Here is a 21,044-nt window from a genome sequence, read left to right as displayed (position 1 = left end):
TTCACCAGCTCAGCACAAGTCTGATTTGCATTACAATATAGGTTCCACAAAATGCCTTATTTTCCCCCCCAACTTGCTCGCTGTTGAGACAGAACATACATAGTGGCACTCTAATAAACCCTCGTTCCATCAACAGGTGTGGGGCACCGGTGTGAGATTGTTCACATTGTAAGCTCTCTGGCCTTTCATGCTTGGTTACTTAGTAGCTTGAAGCAGTGAAAGAGGAGGGATAGGGGGGTTGAAGCAATTAGTGTGTGAAATAGATATCCTCTGCTTTTCCACCCAGCCAGCCCCGCTCTGCCCCGAGTACAAAGTGTTAGTCTGTCAGCAGTACCTTGACATGAGGAGAGTGCTTGCTGTTGTTTGTGCTTGCCTGGCGACCATCTTGTCTGATTATATGGTGCAGTGACTGGAAGGGGGCTCTGAGGAAGCTATGTCATTTCTCTGTGGTGACTCAGCGCTTTGGGGGAATCTGTAAAATGTTTGACACACTGAGCTGTTTGTTTCCTTGTAGTTTCAGCGTAAACATGTGCAAGAAAAGCCACACTCACCGACAGTGTTTTTTTTTTTTAAGCATTTACAGCATTAGTCTTTATTATGAAATTTAAAATGCACATTTTATTTAATTATAGCTTGTGTTTTAAGAGGTTAACACACACAAAGTACAGGTATTGTGATTTATTTTAGGTAGCAAATGTGGTGGCAGATGTGTGATATTTTAATCCCATCTGTTAAATAAAATTGCATGATAAATAGCTTTTCTTATTTTCTTAAAAATCAAATGATCTTTAAAAATTGTGCTTGTGTCATAAGAATTATTTACAATATTTAAACAGCGAATGTATTTACAGCATAGTCAGGAGGAATGTTTCAAATAGTTTTTTTAAACAAATTCTACATCCAAACATTTAGCTATTTGTTTTAATATAAAACATTGTTAATAGACTGATGACTGTACAAACAAGTGCAGCTTAATAAATAGCTTAAGAACTTGAGGCAGGCCAGAAAACATACATTCACCTCTATCTAATGAGACTGTTATAGACACGTAAGACTTTTTTTTTTTTTTTAAAGGTCCTAAACCTGGTGCAGCACAGGGAATAGTCTTTACAACTTTATTGACATAAAATGTTTACACTTAAAAAAGAGAAAACTGGCCGATTGCAGTTTGTGCGTACATAGCTCCCGTTTTTGTCCTGCATGTACTGTTTCATTTTACAATCAAGCCTAAGAATCTCAAAAACTCAGATGATAATTTAACAACTGTGGACATGGATGTTGATGGTGTTTCATCCAAAAAAATCTTCTGTCCATTAGATTGAAAAAACAAACAAACAAACAAACAGCTAATTATTTTAAACCTCTTCTTTAAGATGTGACTCATTGTCTTATCTAAAAATGACACATCACATCAAGAAAAACACTCAAAAAATAAATATATTGAAAAAATAATTCCAAATAAGCAAAGAGATATTTTAGCTCTAGCTACCATCTTTGCAAGAACAAAGTCTTTAAAAAAAATAAAAAAAAATTTAACAACACGTTGTAACAATCAAAAATACTCATTTTAATTTATCAGAACTCGAGGTGACATTCTGAAGTTGCCTGTTTTTACCCACTATGATGAAAAAGTAGTGAAGCTAAAACCAAAGAAGGTTTGGCATTAAAAAAAAAGCCTAAACAGCTGATTGATTATTTAAAAAGTTGCTAGTAATTTTCATTTCAATCAACACCGTTATATTTCTAGGTAACTGACCTATTGTGTTTCATTGAATGTAATGTTTGCTTGTGTAGTTGTAAGTAAATATCATGAAACAGAGCTGCATAGCACCAGCATTTATAGTCCAAGTTATTTTACAATGCCTGTTGTCTTTCAGACTGCTCTATGATTAAAACATAATGGCAACATATGAGAGGCACAAACTGCTGGTGCCTATAGAACATTAAATTGCAGGGTCAGACTGGTTCCTCAAACATCTGTGTCCAGCGGGGGAGGGAAGTCAAGACATGGTGACAGAGAGTCCTGACTGTGTGTGGAGCTAATCCCAGTGTCTGAGTCTGTGTCTGTAACGTCTAGAGGGGACAGACTGTGTTTGAGTTTCACTGTCTGGGAGACGCTGCACTGAGTCTCACATTTCAGAGGTGCAGGTATGGGCTTCTTCTCCTCTATACTGTCCCCGATTTGCAGTGAGTTCAGCTGGGCAGCCAGCTGCCAGCACTCCTGGTCTTTGGAAACCAGCGTACTGTCAAAGTGCTTCAGCTGCTTGTCTATTTCTGCAGCTTGGTTGTGAAGAGACACGCCGGCAAAGAGGCTGTGTTTCAGTTCGTCCTGCAGTCTGCCGAGTTCAGCAATGTAGAAAGATTCGTCTGTGTCAGAGGGGATCCAGGGAGCAGCCGCCGCTCCTTCCTGCTCACCGCCCTCCTCTTGGAACGGAGAGAAGCTGGCCCTCCTCAGCTCAGCGTCAATATCCCTGGACAGCTGGAGGATGAGCTCCTGGTGCCTCTGAACTTGCACCTCCAGCTGTTCCACCCCATCACTGGTGTACAAGTACTCATGCAGCTGCTCTTCACTGTGCGCCTCCAAATTCAGACCACAGGCCTGATCCAGTGAACTCTCAGACTCAGCTTCCCCTGGCACGTGCAAATCCAACTGCTCAATCTCCAAATCCAGGTCCCTCATCCGCTGGATCTGCTCCCTGATTGTGTGGTCCTGGTTGAGGATAAGCTGCACCATCCGGTCAATCTCGTCAGCTCCCGGCGAGCTTCTGCTCTCTTTGTGAAGTTTCTCCAGCTTCCGGAAAGCTTTCTTTACCATACGTTTTTGCTTCTCCACCGGCAGAGACTGGGGATACTGAGGGCGACCGTGCTCCCATCGCTTTGGCTTGGCCCCTTTGGGCTTTACAACCTTCTTAGCAGGCTGAGGCACAAAGTCACTGGTTTTGACTAGAATAAACTGGATGAAGGGTCTCTGGTCACCCCAAGCATACCAGAGTCTCAGGATTCTGGTGAGAGGAGGCAAAGCCCTCTCAAAGCCTTTCCACCGCTCGACGAGACAGAAGTCTTTGGGTTCCCCGTGTAGGAGCTGCTTGCTCTCTGGGACTGACTTGTGATCCTCCAGCAATGCCTGAATCATATCTGCACAAGTTGTGTGCTTTGTAACTCCACACACAACCTTTTCTTCATTGCAGACAGTAACTTGAATCTCCTTTCCTACCACAGGCTCTGCATCTTTTGTCCTAGGTGAGAGATAAAAAAACAAAGGTTACAGTTGTGGTGATGGAATGACACATTTGGAAGACTTAAACCCTTTAACAGCTAGTTCTCCCTCACAATTGTTAAAATCCCTTTATACCATTCTATCTGACAGCAATCTTCTTTGTCATCTAATGTTTTACAATATTCACACTGAGTGAAACATTCAAATATGAGACTTCATGGCCTTTTTGCCTTCATCAATCCATTAAATGCACACTATCTCCATGTTGGTAAAATAGCTTTTGTTACATTTCCCTCAAGTTCAGATTTGCATGTTTACTGTTTGAAAACTTTGTGGACTTTTATAGAATTCAATAAAATTCAGGATATTTAAGAAAAGTCAAGCAGCACAAAACGTGTTTGTAATGATAGGCCCATTGTGATTATTAATTAGAAAAGTGATGAAAAGACAAATATCCACTGTTAACAATTACACTTACTTTTAAACAATTATTAAAAAAACAAAAATAAAATATCAGGAAATTTTTGCCAAGTTAGCGACAGGGACGATGGGATAATAGTGTTGGTCGGCTGGTCACCACTTTAGTCCAGACTAATGCATCTAACCATCACTGGTTGGATAGCAAAAACACTTGTGCAGACCCCTGAGATTCCCAGATGATACAACCTACTCACATTAGTGATCGCCTGACTCCACCAGTCACCACCATGAGGTCGAGGTTTGTGGGTTTGAACGAAAGACTGCTTGATGAACTGCAAGTGGATTTTTTTTCTCATTTGGAAAAATTGTAGAAACTTTGTAATGCTTTGATTTTTCATGTGGCACCATTATCAGGTCCAAATTGTCCAATATTTAGATTTATGACCACATGGCTGTAAAAATATTTCTATTTATAAGTAATTAGCAAATGATCATGCTAATGTGGTCAAATGCAATGGTAAATAAGCTAACTGCACCTGCTAAACATAGTAGCTAAATATCAGCATGTTGGCATCATCATTGTAGGCAGGCTCACATTCACATAGTCACATGTGTCTTTATTTCAGAAGCTGACTGTAGAAAGGTTGTAGGAAATGAGGAGACACTGAGGAGGGATGGCCTGTAAAAAGGATCCCAGCAGAACCAGAACCGATAAGATTACATGTACATGGTTCAATAGCTTCAAAATGTGTTTGTAATGAATATTTCCAAAAAGTGAAGCTGAAATGCTCGACATGCTTCCTTACAACAACAGTTAGAGCTGTAGTCTGACATCTGAAGTGGTCTGTCCTTTCTCTTATGCTTTTGAAGTCCTTTCACTATTCCTAGTATGTTTTGTGAGAACATGTGACTTCGCTGGTTTTCCATTAGGTCAATGAGCAGAAAACTACATTCGCTCATTTTGTGCTCCCCTGCTTGATTCTATTAGACTGTTGCTCATCGTCTTACTCATCAGAGATGATCACTTAATGGTTTGGTTCTGAGCTATTTAACCCCAAGGCCCTCATTACCTTTTCGTCTGGACCGTGAAACTTGTTCAAAAATTGACCTCTGATGGGCTGACGATATTCATTTTTTACAAGCTTAATGGACCACCGGTAATATCCAGGACCTAATATCCAGTCATTAAATGATAGGCACCAGCAATGCAGACAGCCACCAGTAATCAAATAAGTCGATAACATTGCCAGAGATTGCAATTTGATTTTAAGATTAAAAAAAAGATGTATCGTGTTATTATTTATATGACAGATAGCATGTCAGGAATATTCAGCAATCCGTGTGATTAATTGGGTTCAGTTTGATGTGCTGTAGCTCACTGCCAGGTTTCTGTCTCAGTGGATTATTCATATTTAAAGATAAAACCTACTCTGAAACCAAGAATAAGTGACATATAATACTCCTGTAATTACAGACAGTTCAATCTCAAAGGAACCAGAGAAAGATTATCCATATAATATCCACAAGAGACAAAAAAGTGGAGCTCCTCCTCTAACACTGAACTGCAGACTGATTTTGTGGGTTGAAGGAATGTTGGTCTGTGGTTTGGAAACCCAACAGGCATACTTCATAAATCTGTTAACAGTAATAAATCAGAGCAATGCACTTGTAGTCCTGAATAACATCAAGTTTTATCTAAAATAAGTCCATACGAATTACACAACAAAGCCAGATAATATCACTGAGGGAGTTTAGTTGTAACACATCAGGGGACTTGTTGATGTCATGATGTTGATGGACTGAGACCATGATGCCAACAGCGTATCGCTGGTGTGATTGTAGTGGAATTCACCTCAAAGCATTTTGTTAGTTTGCTTTTCAGCTTAAACACATATAAAGCTGAATAAAATACATTTCCAAAAACCTTATCTATATTTACAAAAGAATGAATGTGACTAAAATCAAACACAAAAGGTGTTCAGCCTGGATAACACATGTTTCATGTTGTTCCTCAGCCTGATATGCAAGAATGATTTCACATCTGAACTTTGCATCATGCACGTACTATCTGTTGGAAAACCTTGGCTGGTGGCAGCTCATCTTAACCACTGATTGTCCCAAGGGAGGGAGGGAGGGAGGGAGGGAGGACAAAAACACTCATGCTTAAAAGATGATACAGACACCTTCTGCCTGCATGCCAACACAGATAACTAAGACATTAAATATTATGTAAAAGAGAGATCTTAAATGCTGCTTTGCAGATTTTACAGACTGATACCACTGGGTTTTTTTGTTCCCACACAGTATGAAAACACACAACTGAAGCATTGTGTAAACTGCTGATGAATAAGGTCTCAGGAATGTGATACATACAATGCAAGAGGATGGTTAATGGTTATTGAGATCCTTGGAGAAGAGCGGGGCAAAGCAAATACCTGAGCTATGCGTAGGCCAAACAAATCCAGCATGCCTCTGGCTTTTATGCACAGCGACCATGACGACTTTGACCTCAGCGTTTCCACCTACTACTACTACTACTACACCCCACAAATGCTACTGCAACACAAGACAGAAAACAACGGGTGGATTCACTGACCACACCTGTACAACATAACGCAATCTGACCGACACAGCTCTGCAACACTTTATGTGTTTGCGCTGCTTATGGATGCCAATATTTGTAAAGAGCTGATGTTTTGGGCAATTGTAGTGTATTACAAAGGTATTTAAGTGCATTTTTTGTTTTCAAATACAGTTTTTCCTGTGTATCATGGTATACTATATTATTTGCAATATTTTCATTTTTAGTCCATATTTAACTGCTCTAGTTATTAGCTAGAGGTTGTTTTTTTTCACAAAAAATATCCATCCTATGAATGATGATGAATCTTTATACATTAATCTTAATAATATATTAGGTTGTTCAATTTAGCACCACCTTGAATGATATGCGACATTTAAAGGCTGCTTTCTCATACACAATAAAGGATCTGAAAACTTCTACCAACAGTGGATCACTGTTGTACTGCATAGCAAATAAGGCATATGCAAAAAAACAAAATCACATTGAGATTATTTTGACAGATATTGCAATGTGAGTAGTAGTTTAGCTGTAGCTTCTGCATTTCTGATTTTATGCTGCATTCTGTGCCAAATAATAATGTTCCTTCACATCTGGAGAATATGATGCACAGGCTTGGTCATGATAGCACTACAATTCATCATTTAAAGTGGCATGATGTGGCACATTTTACCCTTATTACAAACTGCAGCTCGATGATGTGGACATTGCACGCGACCATATTGCTGTTTCAACAATATGTCGATGAATTGTTTGGCTCAAAACTCATGGATGGAAAGAACAAGAATTTATTAGACAAAAATTATTTGGAGAGAAGAGAGGACAGTATGGGGAAAGAAGATAAAATGAAGAACATGATCAGTACAGCATCACTGTACCAGTCATATCTCAATACACTGGAGGGCAAATATTTCCTACAACCTAATAATATAAGAAACATGTTCCTGTGGTGATTTCTACAGGTAAATAAACACGTGCTATAGAAATTGGGTATTTCAGAGAGAGTGACCCAAACTCTCAGCTGTGCAGGAAAAGGGTACAGCGAGGCAAGGAAACACCTGTATTTGTCCTGGGCCACAATCGGCAACACTCAGGCAACATCCTGCCGCCACAGTTCAATGGACAGAGAGAGGAAGGGGAAAAATAGATTTCATATCGGTCACTGCTTTCAGCTCCACTCAAATGTGAAGAATGTGTTAACAAATATATGTTTGTGGTGTTTCCACTCGCTGCAGTAGCATTTTTTATTGTGCACCTCTGACTTCACCGACAGATCTCTGTTTTTTTGAGGTTAGAATCTCTGCTATACCTGCAAGAAGAGCAAACAGGAGCAACAACAGCTGACGGACTGGAAATGATCTGAAATTCAACACACCTTTAGTGGAACAATCAGTCATAAACATGACAGCGAGACCAACTAAAATGTGAAATTCTCGAAATACATTCTATGGGTTTGGATTTTAAAAAAGAAACTATGATTCCATTAAATTCACATCAGATTTTCTGTGCATAGCAAACAAAATACCCCCATTTTCACCTGCTGTCGGGCAAAATTGCTTAATTCTATGAAGCTGTATTACTGGAACTTTACAAATGTTATTTTGAAAAAATGTTACATGAGGAAACATGTTGACAAGACTGGTAGTGCCAAACACCTAATGTCCCTTGCCATGACATATACAAGTACTGCACGCTCTGCTGGCCCGATTGCATCGCTGCTAACACTTTCATAAGGGCTGTCACTTGATGCCATTTGATATTCATAGTTTGAGATTAAGCTGCGGTTCCAGACGCAACAAATGAGGGTGCCCTCATAGGTCACAGCTCTGTGCAATACATGAAAAACCTGATACTGATAGTGTATTGAACTCAAACATTCTGTGGAAGTGGAACTAAGATGTATGATAATAAATAAAAAGAACAACCAAACTGTGAAGTTCCTGTCACGGCGTGGATACTGTGAATGAGTGAATGACACAGGTACGGTTCGACCTCAATCATTTACACTTGAGCGAACCCAAGAAACCTGAGCAGACCCACTTGACCTCAAATTGAACTGAAAGGCTGAGATCCTGACTGCAACATCACACATGTGGGAGGAAACCACATTTAAATTACAGGAATTTCAGTGCAAGTTTGTGCGTGGGACGATTACGCTACAGCTCCACCACGGTGGCACAGCTCTCGTCACTTGTAATGCTCATAATGACAACTTTCCGACATTAACAATTCCCCATTGTGTGATAAATTTACAGCCTACAAGTTACCGTATAGGACCACATGCTGGTGGTTTGAACAAGTCGTGGCAAATGACAGAACTATGGTGCTCCATTGTCTCAACATGTTCCCTCAGATCAATAATGATAAGATAAGGTAATGCAGATATTTCCTTCAGGAACAAAGCTTTAATAGCATCTTGGTAAATATATCCTGTAGCCACTGCTGTCAACAGGTTCCCACCTTCTTGCAATGGAATGAAAATTTCGATTACGTTCGGATCAGTCTGGTGATGGTGACAAAATTATAGGCTACAACGCCAAAACAAACAGTGCTGAAATCACAGACTAAAAGTGAAGCAAGACGTGTTGATGTTAAGGTCAAAATGCTCCTGATTGAAACTCTGTTAAAAAGTTGATTCACTCAGATATGTTTATGTATCAGTCTCTGTGGTTTCTGCTGCCACCTCAGTACAGTGGAACACAATATGATTTTGTTTCTGAATCTCATAGTCTTGTTCAAATGTAGGTTTTTGATGCTAAAAGTATGAGAATGTTGTTAATATCAACATTTTGCAGGTAGTTTAGCCTGATGATGGTGCTAATGACAATTAATGGAACACTGTAACAAACTTTCCTGTAAAATTATGAAGACATCTGGCAGTGGTGTGGTGGTAAGAACTGTGTAAAAGTGTATATTCTACAGTGTTATTATTGTAATTTGGTTAAAAAGTGAATAACTGTATGACTTATTACAGTACTCTATAGCAGAATATGGGATTTTCTGTTTAATACTCATACTTTTTCATAATATACTGTATTTATATACCGTTGCCACTGCAATCTACAATAACTGTAACAATCAAAAAGAAATCTTTTCAAATGTATAAACACTTCTTTAAATTACAGACAAATACCAAAGTTGGTAGATACTAAGACCTACCAACTTTTTCTAACATTTGTAAACGCATATAACACTAAAACACACGAAACAATACAGGGTAAAGGATAAGGCAAGCTACATGTTAATGATCTTGGAACATTTATTCAAATGCAATTCAAATGCATGTCTGACAAATTGTCTATTAAATATGTTTAAAAAAAACAAAAAAACAAGGAAAGAGTATTTCACTTAATGTAAAATAAATAAATAAATGACCTCTCAGGGCATCAGTGTAAAGTAGTAACAATATTCTTAACTGCCCAAATTAGGTCACTAGTCTAAACAGTGCTTCCAAAAAAAGCACCAGATTTCACAGTATTTCACCCCATTTTAGCAAAAATAGTACAGCATTTTTAGAATTTATCTACTATAAATTATATTTACAAAAAATAATAGCATTATCAATATTAAAATCCAAATTTTGTTGTTTTGACATTTTGCGCTAAAACCACAAATGTCAATCTGTTGGTGGCACCAGAGGAAATGTCAGGGGATCATCCAAGTCAGAAATGTTCCTTCATGAATATCTGTATTAAATTTCCTGTCAAGCAATCCAAGTCCTGTTAAGATATCTTTCACTTGTTGGGTCTTCTGGTTGCCATCCATGCCATAGAGTCACGCTGTTATCACAACTAAAAACTTAACAGCAACATGTCTCTCCATGAAAGTCCTTATAAAATCCATGTATGACAATGTGAGAACATTGTTCTGTTGTAAAATGGACAAACTGTGCCTTCAAAATCATGAAGGAATCTGAGTGTCTGTTGTGGGACATGACGCACCGCGTTACAGACATGTGACCTTTGCATTGTTCTCCATACAGTAAATGTTAATAACATCCGACCATTAAATAAGCACGATGAAAAGCTTGCGTTGGCATTTCCTGACCCAATCAAAGCTGCTGTTTTCAGACAGACCACCATACAGATCTGAGTTTATCCAATTATAAGGAAATGGTTTAATCTCTGGTATCTTTCAAGGAGTGCATGAAACCTTGGAAGTCAACCAATAAAGATAAAACACAAAAATGACCTAAACTGAATTGTTTACCTCCCATAACACTAATACATAAGATGTGGAAAATATCAAAAAAGTGTGGTTCAATCTGGTTTGTACAATGGAAGACAGGATCACAACAAGAATGCAGGAGAGAAACTACGCAACGTTGGATAGGAGATGCTTCCTCTCGTTCTTATCTGAGAGAGGATGAGGGATTGTCGAGGAAATAACATCACTTTGCTATCTGGATATGTTGATCTCTGGGATGACTCCCGCTCTGATAGGCATCTGTGTGGAGAGACACAACACACCCCTTCCCCTCTCTTCCTTTCCTCTGTGGAACCACCCACCCTTATTATTTTTTCTCCCCAGCAGGTCTGTGAATCACCAAATAAGCTTTTGCGCACTGAAAATAAATGAATCCTTTTGTCTCTTTCAACACATTATTTTTAATGCTTTTCTGCAATCTGCTGATTTGTATTAACCAAGCGTTTTTCTCGGTTAATTGGTACAATCCTGTAACACTGCAATTGTCGCTAAGTGCAAGAAATCACCACATCACTTCGGTCACGTGTCACTGGCTGACAACCATTTAATTTTAAACCCTGTGAAGCTGGTATCTGCTGTTTCACTACAGGATGCCACTTTAATGTACAGAACTCCCTGATGACGCACTTCGGCTCTGTTGGCAGAGTATTCTGTCACATATTGTCAGGTGTAATCATCACCACATTTAATTTTTATTCTTTGTGAAAGTTTTTATGTTTCAACCGACTGAAGCTGCACCTCCAGTCATTTTTTGGCAAACCTCCAGTTCAGTGTTTCAGCGCAAGTTAAGAGCCCGTCTCTGAAATCAAGCGTTTGACATATCTAGAGATCTAAACACTTAAGATAATTATAGGTGCCACAATAGTAATTACATACGCAACACATACAAAAATAAGACATCACTGGAGAAAAGTTCAGTCAGACTGTTTGAAGTTATCAAAGATAATTCTTCTCGGGTCTGTGTGATGTGAAAATACATCCATTCTGCTGCTGGTGCCACTGTCAAAGAGTTTTGACTATAATTTTCCATAAAAGCCTGTTTTATTTCTGAACACAATCCAAACCTCCCTCATTGGGTTTGGTGGTAAATGAGAGCCTTAATGAGTGAAGCTAATGAAAATGTTTCTGCTTTCTTGATCCTGGTCTTGCCATAAAGAATCCTGCAAGGGATTGGATCGTGACCTAGATACTCTGAAAGAGAAACCCTTGTTGTGCAGAGTTGGTAAACAAAGTCAGCAGTCAGCAATCCAAACAGCATTTCTGCACCAGCAACAGTGGATAGCTTGCAGCTCAGTAAATCTAATTTTCCCACCTTTTTTTTTTCAAAGCTGTGAGGAGACTCCAGCTGCTGCCAGACGCACATCAAAAGGCCAAGCTAGGGCACTTAGGGAAATTGCTAAAGACAATTATGCCAGTGTTGATGTCAGGATCTCTCTCATCCTAAAGTAAGAATGTTCTATGACTTCTTTGTCCTGGATGAAATTATATTAAAAAGTAACATCTTTGTAGTAATTACAGAGCAGCAGAAGGTCAGAGGTAAATAGGCCCGTGTGCAGTACAGTGGAGCACTGCCATCCAAAGGCATATTTCAATGGCAAATTATGTCACAAAAGTATACCTACAAGTATGAAATTACTGTTAAAGGTCACATCCTCCCTCCTCAAACACACTTACAGTGCCTCCAATATGGACTCTTTAACTTTTAATCAAATTTATTTCCACATCTTAGTCCTTAAATGGCAACACCCAAGCTTTATGATTCCCTAATCTTTGTTGAGATTGATTTATAATACTAAATTAAATGTGTTAGATGGTCACTAATAACCCTGAGAAGAAAGTCAACATAAACTTTTATAGTCCGAGGACGTTTATAATGTGTCCTTAATGGGATTTAACGGCGCATTTGTCTTACACTGGTGTATATTTTGTGTCCCACTACATGTCTGCTCTGATTATATTTGCTCTGCAGTTTGCCTCTCAAAATATTCATCACATGGAAGCCAACACAAAACTGCATTAACAACTTAACCCACCCTGTCCCTGCGCTGCTTACTCCTAAACCCAGTGCGCACCGCCTTGTGCGTAATTCGTCTCCGTCCTCAGCAGCACGACACTCGACCTCAAGGAAAAACAACCCACTCGACACGTTTCAAAGAACTTCACGCTCATCTCATCAAATTACCTGTTTTTCAGTCGAGCTTTCAGGAAGTTTTTCCCAAACGGAGCCATGACTCAGGAGCGCAAGAAGACAGACCAGGGATCCGAAATGCGTTACAGTCCCAGCATGGCAGGACGCCGGACACTTTGTAAACTGTTTCAAAAAAAAGTTGAGGGGTGTCCCGACTGCAACTCTGCCCGTCCCATCCCGAAAGTAGAGGGAGGTGTTTCCTGCACTGAGATTTAGTGGTGAAACTCTGCCCCCTTCCACCTGCAGGAACAACCTGAGACTAATCCGAGGAAGAGACTGAATGGGAAAGGTACAAACTAATGGCACTTAAAACAAGTGTCAAAAATATATATAAAAAAATAATAAAAAAAAAGGTAATAGAAAAAAATGTACACACAGGCATTTTGGAAATAAACAGCTGATGTGAAAGTGAGCAAAGGTCTCCAAGTGCCATAAATATTCTATCAATATGTATAACAAGCTGTACAGAGCACTGGTCGCACTTTAAGTTGGCTGAACACATGCTGTTCTGTTTGTAAACTGATTCTGTTTATTAAGCTCCCCAACAAACATCTAAAAAATGCAACCACTAAGCAAAAACTAATGCTGCAATATGTTTACAGGCTCAGTAGGCTGAGACATTCAAAAGCAGCCTCCTGGGGTCTGCTAACTGGCTCTCCCTGCTGGATTCAAATGACAAAGATGAAATTCAGATATCAGAGGAATGCAGCTTGCTTTGACTCACTCCAACTGTTTTTCAAGCTTGAAATATCTCACGCAGAACACATAGGGTTTGAAGTTGTTCCAACTGGGCTATTTACTTAATGTTAAAAGGAGACAATTCTCTGTGGGAGCCAATTACTGTTAGTGAATGTGTCTTTCACATATAAACAGACAGCTGAGACTGATTTACAGTGAACTGATATGAGCACCACTTTGCTGATTTAAATCAAAGGGAATTTTTTGTGTATAGTAATATGTTGTGCACATGATATTCTTCATCTCTCTGCATTCTGAAAAGCAGTTAATGATGAGACGGACAGAAACAACGATAAGAGCTGATTATTACATGCTGAAAGTCAGTGGCCCATCGGTTAGTCATGCTCTTACAAAGCCCACGATGCATTGTAGGGGTGGACCGATGTGTTTTTTTTCCAGGAATTATTCAAAATAATACATATATATTGGTAGTAAAAATGGAAGTCCTGGTGTCAACATCTAAAATACCGCAATCTCCAACATAAAACTTTATTTATATAATATGTTTTAAATGTTTAATTACAAAAAAGTTTTAACATTTGTCCTTCTGTGTTGATTGGCTATTGCTGGTGGCATGTAACCAGTTAGATAGTGCTGTGAACAGGACATTGCTCAGGACTACTAGTGACTACAGACAGAGTGAAGCTGCTGCATCAAAACCAAATCAGTGCATTTTAACTTTTATTTCTCTCCAGTTAATCAGTTTTTAAAAATAACAATAATGATAACCTAAAGAATGCATAATATTGGACCCAATAATCAGCCAGGTTGATAATTGCTTGATCTCTAATGCAGTAATTCATGAAGTATGGAGTGGAAATTATTAAATTATGTTCTGGCAAAGGTTACTCCTTGCAGACAAAACATAACTTCAGAACATTTTTGTAATTCATTTTTCTTGACATCTTTTTAAAAAAAATCAAGTACAAGGAGAGGACCTAAAATGGATCCATTGTGAAGTACTATGCAATTTTATTTTATGTAAACATTTGTTTACCAAAACCACAACACTATACTACCACAATAGCTAAAATTGAACTATATTAAGAATTGTTCATGTCCGAATTTAAGCCAAGAGAAAAATCTTACACTTGATGCACAGAGCAGATCTGTTGTCTTAAAAATGCTTTGTTTTGAATTACAAGAAAGAAAGAAAAACAAAAACAGGATGGAGCAATACACACACACACACACACACACACACACACCCACACACACAAACATAGCTGTGTGTGTGTGTGTGTGTGTGTGGATCTGGTAGTGAGATTGTTTTCTTAACCATCACTTCCAAATCTAAGACTGAACTTTGAATGCCAGCTTAAACCAACATGGGAGAGAAATCCTAAAAAAGGGAACAGTCGTTCGACACTTCCTTGACAACTTTTGATGAAATACAAAAAAAAGAAGCTCCAAAACACCAGTTAGTCAGTAAGCTTTTCAGGGAAGACATATTTTAAAGATACTTTTATCAAATGTATTAATAACAGATGGATCAGTCGGTGGTAAGTTAAAGAACAAAAAACAAAGTCAACCAGATGTAGTAGACGATGTATTATTTCTTAGGGACTGAGAAGGTTTCATACTGATGTGATTCCACTTGTCACTAAGATTCATGCCTTCAGAAGACACTTTCTGATGCGCTATCCGAGACAGTACCCTGTTGAATTGATTTTTTTTTTTTTTAAAGTGCTGTTCTTCCAAACTGTGACACGAAGAGTGAGTCTTATTTGCGCATCCTCCCACATCAGTCCTGCTCTCCATCACTAAGAGACAAGTGCAACCCCCCCCCCCACATCCGACTGTGTGCATCCATGAAGGTAACTAACCAAATCTTCCAACCCATGACGCAAGAACCTTTTGCGTCGTGATGCTGAAGTGACATCTGATGAAACGATTACGCAGTGACAGGAGGGAGAGAGATGGGTGGAGGGAGGGGGTCGTGTTAGTGGGTGGGAAGGTGGAGATGAAGAAGAGGAGAGGAGGTGGGAGGGGAGGGGAGAGAAGGATTCTATGACATCACATTTGCTCTTATATACTCAGGGAATGGAGCCCACTGCACTGCACATCCAACCAGGAAACTGCAAAAGTGTGTTTGGATTTGGACGAGAAGAAGAAGAAAAAGAGGAATCAGCTGCATCACTGTAAACTCCCTCTCCAGCCTCTTTAGCTGTCTGACCCTTAACCTTATGGACTAGATTCCTCCTCAGGTGAATTCTTCAGTGTTGGACAATTTTGGCTTTGATTTGTTTTGTTTTGTTTTTTTTCTTCATCAAGATGCAGGCACAGTTGGCGTGTATGCTTCTCCTCTGTTTCACATGTGGTGCATTTTGTACAGGTAAGCACAGCAGTTTCTGCGTTATATGACTTTATTCACTGGAACGAAAGAGAGAAAAACAGTAGCCCTGACTCTCTCCAGTAGCTTACTGTGTGCAACAGGTGCATGATGTAGTGATGTTGTTGCAAGCATTTAAAAAAGCGCATGGGATATTAATCATGAAATACATGGAAATATTACAGGAAAACAAGAATTTGCACTTCTTCTTAACATTATTGTTTCCTAAGCTTGGGTTTGTGTGTTCTGAAATATCCTCAGACTTCTTTCTTTTTTTTTCTTTCTTGTGCCACAATTCTTTAAAATACTGTAGGAATTCAGGAGGCTAATAACGTTGAATCCTCAGTTGATTAAACAAAATAAAAATATACTTATACACTTATTTATATCCAGTAAAAACAATAAATTTCATCATTCTGACACTTTTATTATTTTCTATACAAGTTGTGACTTATTGACTCAGAACTCCTCTTTTTATAAGTTGTGATCACCCATTTTTCCTCATTGACCCACTATAATGATGTCTCTTTTATGCTTTAGAAGCAATGCATTTACACATTCTTACATGTAAGGAGTTTCACTCATATGCCACAGCAGAGTAAAGTATATTTCTTATCATGAATTTTAATTCAATCCCAAAAGAAGTAAACTCATTTTTACTCATTTACTATTTCATACCGGCTACACTGAACTGCTCTAGAGTTAAATTAGGGAGACTGCAAAATCAATGTTGGGTCAATAACTATGAAAGACAGAAAAATTAGTACCTATCTCCTCTGTGGAGAAACGATTATCGAGGGACACTGGGTGCATTTATTGTTTTTGGATAATTTGTGCTTTGTTTCAGCACAACATTAATTAATGTGTCACCCGCTGAAAGCAGGTAAAACTCCTTTAAAATAAAAAAGATCAAACAGTCTAAACATCACAACTTGATAAGGACCATCCTATAATGTTTAGTCACATTGATGTTTCACTGAGGGTTGAATGTAACTTCTGATCAGATCTGGTTGAAATTTCACTCCTGTTTTTCCTCTAACTGACAGATGTCAACCAGGAGCAGCGAGCACTGGAAGAGGAGCTACTCAGCAGTCTGTTCACTTCTAAGGTACACTTGTTTTTTGCATCTGTCACATCAGAGACCGAGTGTCCAGCAGGCTTCAACTTGCCCAGTCAGCCAGTGACCCCAGTACCATCCTCACACACAGGCTGCCCAGGTGTTCTTTCATGAAATCTACATCCACGCTTCAGCGGCAGCCTCACCTTTTGGTTGTCTTTATGCTGCATAACGGATAAATAATTTACTTTAAGAGGCTTTTCTATTCAGGCTGTCCAGTGTAACTTGCATTTTGACTGACTGTATTTTGGTTGTAGGTTAAATCAGTCATTTTATTATTCAGTCTACATGTACACCTACAAAATTAATATAATCATCAGTCCACTTGCTGCAGTGATGCACACGTCCTCTGAGACGAGAAGAAAATAGGAGCTGAAGTAATTTAGTTGTAACTTTTAGAATTTTTATCACATTCATCTAGCACTGTGTGCTCAAGGCCACACAAAGCTGAGGGATGAAGCCAGTGAAAGTGGAAGTGGAGGCGCGCAGAGACGGATGGCCGAGCCTAATAGGATTCAGATGGACCTGACAGCATCATAACGACACGTCTTCCACCTCTCTCTCTCTCTCTCTGTCTCTGATAAATAACTGTGGTGCTCCTGCAGAGACTTGATAGTGACAAATCAGCCATGTGATTCATTGCTGCTGATGCTGGGAGGTTGCTCAGGGGTGATGATTGTAATAATAACTTGCCGGGTGACTGATAGGGTGTTCAAAAGGCTGGAAAGCGCAGCATTGGAGAAGATACTTGTGGCTTTCTCGCTGAACAATACACATGATCTTTTTTTTAAAATCTTTGGTGACAACTACATTGACTGATCTCTTTGTTCACTTTTGATCTGATTGGATACAGTTCAATTCCAATAACTTCATTGATCCCCTAGCGGCAATTCAAAAGCTCACTGAGCAGGAGCTACATCTCCCCTGTGGGTCTTATTTCTCTATTGAATGTAATTATATTACTTTATCTGTACTTCATCTGGCCAGTTGGACACTGACCTCTGCATTTCTATCATTATCTGGTTGCAATGCTGGGATGGAGACTAAGCATGTGCTTGTTGGAGAGACACTAAAATGTTAAATAGTCCAGAACCCAACTTATAGATTTAACCAGCATTCAGGTAGAAGATCCAGATGAATCTTTCATATGACGTGACAGGACAATTACCAACACTTGGCTCAGTTAATTTAAAACTAAATTAAACCCCCTGAAGTCCTCGATGCATGATTGATTTCCAAATGTCAGCAGCTTATGTTTGATCTCGGGAGTCTTGTTCTTTGGACGTTTCTGCAGCTTTTATTACATGTCTCCTGCCTGGTAAACAAGAGCAACCTGTTCGGCTTCTGTCTCAAACAACATCAGAGGAGGCTGTATTCCTCTGCTGCTCATAAACGAAGTGAAGCTTGGGGGGGCTTATGGTCATTTACAGTAACTTAGAGGTGACAATTTCCCCTCACCCTCTGAATCTCTCAATCATCCTCAGTGACACCTAGAGGTCTTTGCGGCGAGGCGTATGAAATCGCCGGCCCACGCACACACAGAGGCCCCGGGGCCCTTCGCCATCTCCAAGCACTCAAATTAGATTATAACACAAGAGGCGACAGCTGGATGAGGTTAGATGTGACTGAAATATCACTTTGGGTGTCTAGTGCTTATAAGAACAGTTAAGAAATAGCTCATATATTTCTTAACTGCTGTCTTAACATATGGCAGTCTGCATCAGTGCTCAAAGTGGACGGTGAAATTCTCAAAAGCAGCATCATCAGTGCTTCTTAAAGGGAATTGACTCAGTCTTTACTGCTTTAACTGTAAAACAGCACATTGAAGTGTTGAGTTAGAAAACGTGGTATATATCTACTCTTAAAACCAAATGTATGCATGGACAAATGCTAAAATCAATTAAGATTTCATTATCTCAGTGAAACACAATTTGTACAGACAGAAAAGGGAAGACGGAATGACTAACAGTAAAAACTTTAATTAATCAAGTTCTTCTTTTTTCCCCCTAATATAAATTCTATGATGGTGACAACCAAAGATGAGTATAATAATATTAAACACATTGTAAGTAAAGCAGGGATTCGATTCAATTAGATTAGAGTGTCCAACCTGTTTTTGTCTGGATATGATGGTCAAAGCAGTGACCAAACACAGTTTTACTATAATAATCCTGAGGAGAGAAGACATTTTGCACAGAAAGTTGAGAAAAATCCTACAAATAGACAATAAAATCAAAATATCATCCGTGCTCTTATCAGGTTGTTTAACTGTGTGTTTTTATGATCTGTGGTTTCTCCTTCACTTTCAGTGCTCATTTTCTCTTCAATTTAGTGCCCAACACAACTTAAAAACACAAAAAACTGTACATCAGAAGCTGTAAAACCAGAATATAACCTCACCTTTTTTCCAGCTAACCACCTCTCTTCCTTGTTCCCTCTTTGCAGATGAAACACAATAAGCAGAGTGCCCCCTACTGGCGTGTGTCGCTGGCCAACCTGTGTAGGATGGCCAACAGCCTACGGCAGGAGGCGTGGAGTGGAGAGGAAGAGGAGGAAGGCGAACTGAGGGAGGGAAGCCTGCAACTGCTGGAGCAGCTGTACAGCCTGCAACACATCTGTCGAGCTCTGCAGAGCCGCGAGGAGAGGGTGAGAACACGCACATAGCAGTAGAAGAAGTAGTCATCCGTACTTATAAGATATATACTGCATAGTATTCTTTATTCTAACAACTGAAGAAGAACTGCAGCCTACTCAGTGGAAATAAGTTGTCTTTTGAGCAAGTTTATTTTCTTACCAGTGTGTCCTGTGTGTCTGCATGTGTACTGAAGTATATGATGTTTCTAACAAGAACTAACTACTTGAGCAAAAGCACATGTTTAGCAGTAAAATGCACTTTGGATGTTTCTCTCAGAGGTTTAAAGTAACACATTTTTTCTTTTAATCAAAAATGTCTCAGTCACAGTTCTGTACATTTTCAGACTTATAGTTGGTTGAATGATTTTATGCAGCTCTACAGCTCGAGAAAAGTATCTAAAATTCATTCTGAATCAGGTCAAAATTGAAAAGCATGCTGTTAAAGTGAGAGAGCAGCTTTAATTTCTTTTTTAACAGCATTGTTTCATGAGTTTACCTTGTACTGTATGTCTGCAAAACGAATAAGACAGTGAAGTAAATCAAGTAATGTATGCATTTATAGTTATTTTAGAGACAACTGAGATTGAGATGTGTATGAAGAGACAAAATCTAAAGTAACAGCAGCAGTAAAATAAACTCATGCACTTCAGTAAATACACTTAATTACACAGACTAACATTTGCACTGAAATTAAAAAGCTGCAGATAATTATGCAAATTTGCACATTTTAAAAAGCTGTTTATCTTTTAGTTAATAGTTACATTTCTGAAATTAAATGTGGCGAGAGAGAAAAAGGACAACCAAAACAAACATAATCCAGCAAATCCAGTAATAGCGTGTCTTGGCTGACACATACATACATTCACACACACACTCACATCTCACAAACACACATCTGACAATCACACAGGAATCCATGTATCGTCTTCCAGAGTAAACACACCTCATTAAATCTCCCCTCAGTCTCCCTCTTTCTTCTCCCCCCATCCATCACTTTCCTTTCTGCTCTCAGCTCTCTGCACAACAGCTTTTTTCCTTTAACATCTTAACACGGCGCCTGCAGATTAGCACCTGTTTTGCCATGCATGGAGGAACAGAGCGGGAGCACTCGTTTAATCACAGCTACATGGGCGCAGCTACCCATTACTTTGCCACTCAGCAACAAAACATGTGTTAGCCTGCCATTTCCCCCCTCGTCGCGTGATGCTCATTCACCGCTGTTTCTCTTTCTGCCCCTCACAGCTACTCCAGGACTCTCTAGAATATTCAGAGGAGAACAGTGACACTCCGCTGAAACGAAAATCACCCTACATACTGAAGAGGCAAGTCGGGCACACGACCAAGTCCCGGAGGCCGTACATCTTAAAACGAAATACGATTTACTGACAGCCATCCTAGAGACCAGGGTGATGTTGTACGGGACAAAACTATATACTTTCTGTGATGATGTGATTGTGTGGGTTTTTTTTTTTTTTTTTTTTGAGTTTTCTTGTAGCAACAGCGTTACTGTTTTTTTTCTTTTCCTCTTGTTGTTTTAATCCAGTCAGACCCTTTGATTGTATGTCCAGCCTTGAGGCCTGTTTATATTCTGCTCCTGAAAATAAAATCCTG

The 21,044-nt window shown here is 39.2% G+C and overlaps 2 protein-coding genes across 2 annotated transcripts; one reads left to right on the top strand and one right to left on the bottom strand.

The window, feature by feature from the left end:
- Positions 1-663: 663 nt before the first annotated feature.
- Positions 664-12,726, bottom strand: rassf9 (Ras association domain family member 9). Its single transcript, XM_008291358.1, has 2 exons — positions 12,607-12,726; positions 664-3,236 (listed from the first exon to the last, which is right to left on the bottom strand). Exons 1-2 carry the CDS (start codon positions 12,651-12,653, stop codon positions 1,970-1,972), a joined length of 1,314 nt encoding a protein of 437 aa, XP_008289580.1. The 5' UTR covers positions 12,654-12,726; the 3' UTR covers positions 664-1,969.
- Positions 12,727-15,624: 2,898 nt separating this feature from the next.
- nts (neurotensin) lies at positions 15,625-20,819 on the top strand. The gene is made up of 4 exons (XM_008291349.1): positions 15,625-15,685; positions 16,729-16,790; positions 19,245-19,445; positions 20,676-20,819. The coding sequence occupies exons 1-4, from the start codon at positions 15,625-15,627 to the stop codon at positions 20,817-20,819; spliced, it is 468 nt and encodes a 155-aa protein (XP_008289571.1).
- Positions 20,820-21,044: the final 225 nt, after the last annotated feature.

This window comes from Stegastes partitus, unplaced genomic scaffold (genome assembly GCF_000690725.1).
Source record: "Stegastes partitus isolate 25-593 unplaced genomic scaffold, Stegastes_partitus-1.0.2 Scaffold17, whole genome shotgun sequence".
NCBI classification, from domain to species: Eukaryota; Metazoa; Chordata; class Actinopteri; family Pomacentridae; genus Stegastes; species Stegastes partitus.
This window is presented reverse-complemented; position numbering and strand designations above follow the sequence as displayed.

Coding starts and splice junctions, on each gene's coding strand:
- rassf9 (XM_008291358.1), bottom strand. CDS start 12,653: ATGGCTCCGTTTGGGAAAAACTTCCTGAAAGCTCGACTGAAAAACAG. Junction 3,237..12,606: donor AAAGCTCGACTGAAAAACAG/GTAATTTGATGA, acceptor TCTCTCACCTAG/GACAAAAGATGCAGAGCCTG.
- nts (XM_008291349.1), top strand. CDS start 15,625: ATGCAGGCACAGTTGGCGTGTATGCTTCTCCTCTGTTTCACATGTGGT. Junction 15,686..16,728: donor ATGTGGTGCATTTTGTACAG/GTAAGCACAGCA, acceptor TCTAACTGACAG/ATGTCAACCAGGAGCAGCGA. Junction 19,446..20,675: donor TGCAGAGCCGCGAGGAGAGG/GTGAGAACACGC, acceptor TGCCCCTCACAG/CTACTCCAGGACTCTCTAGA.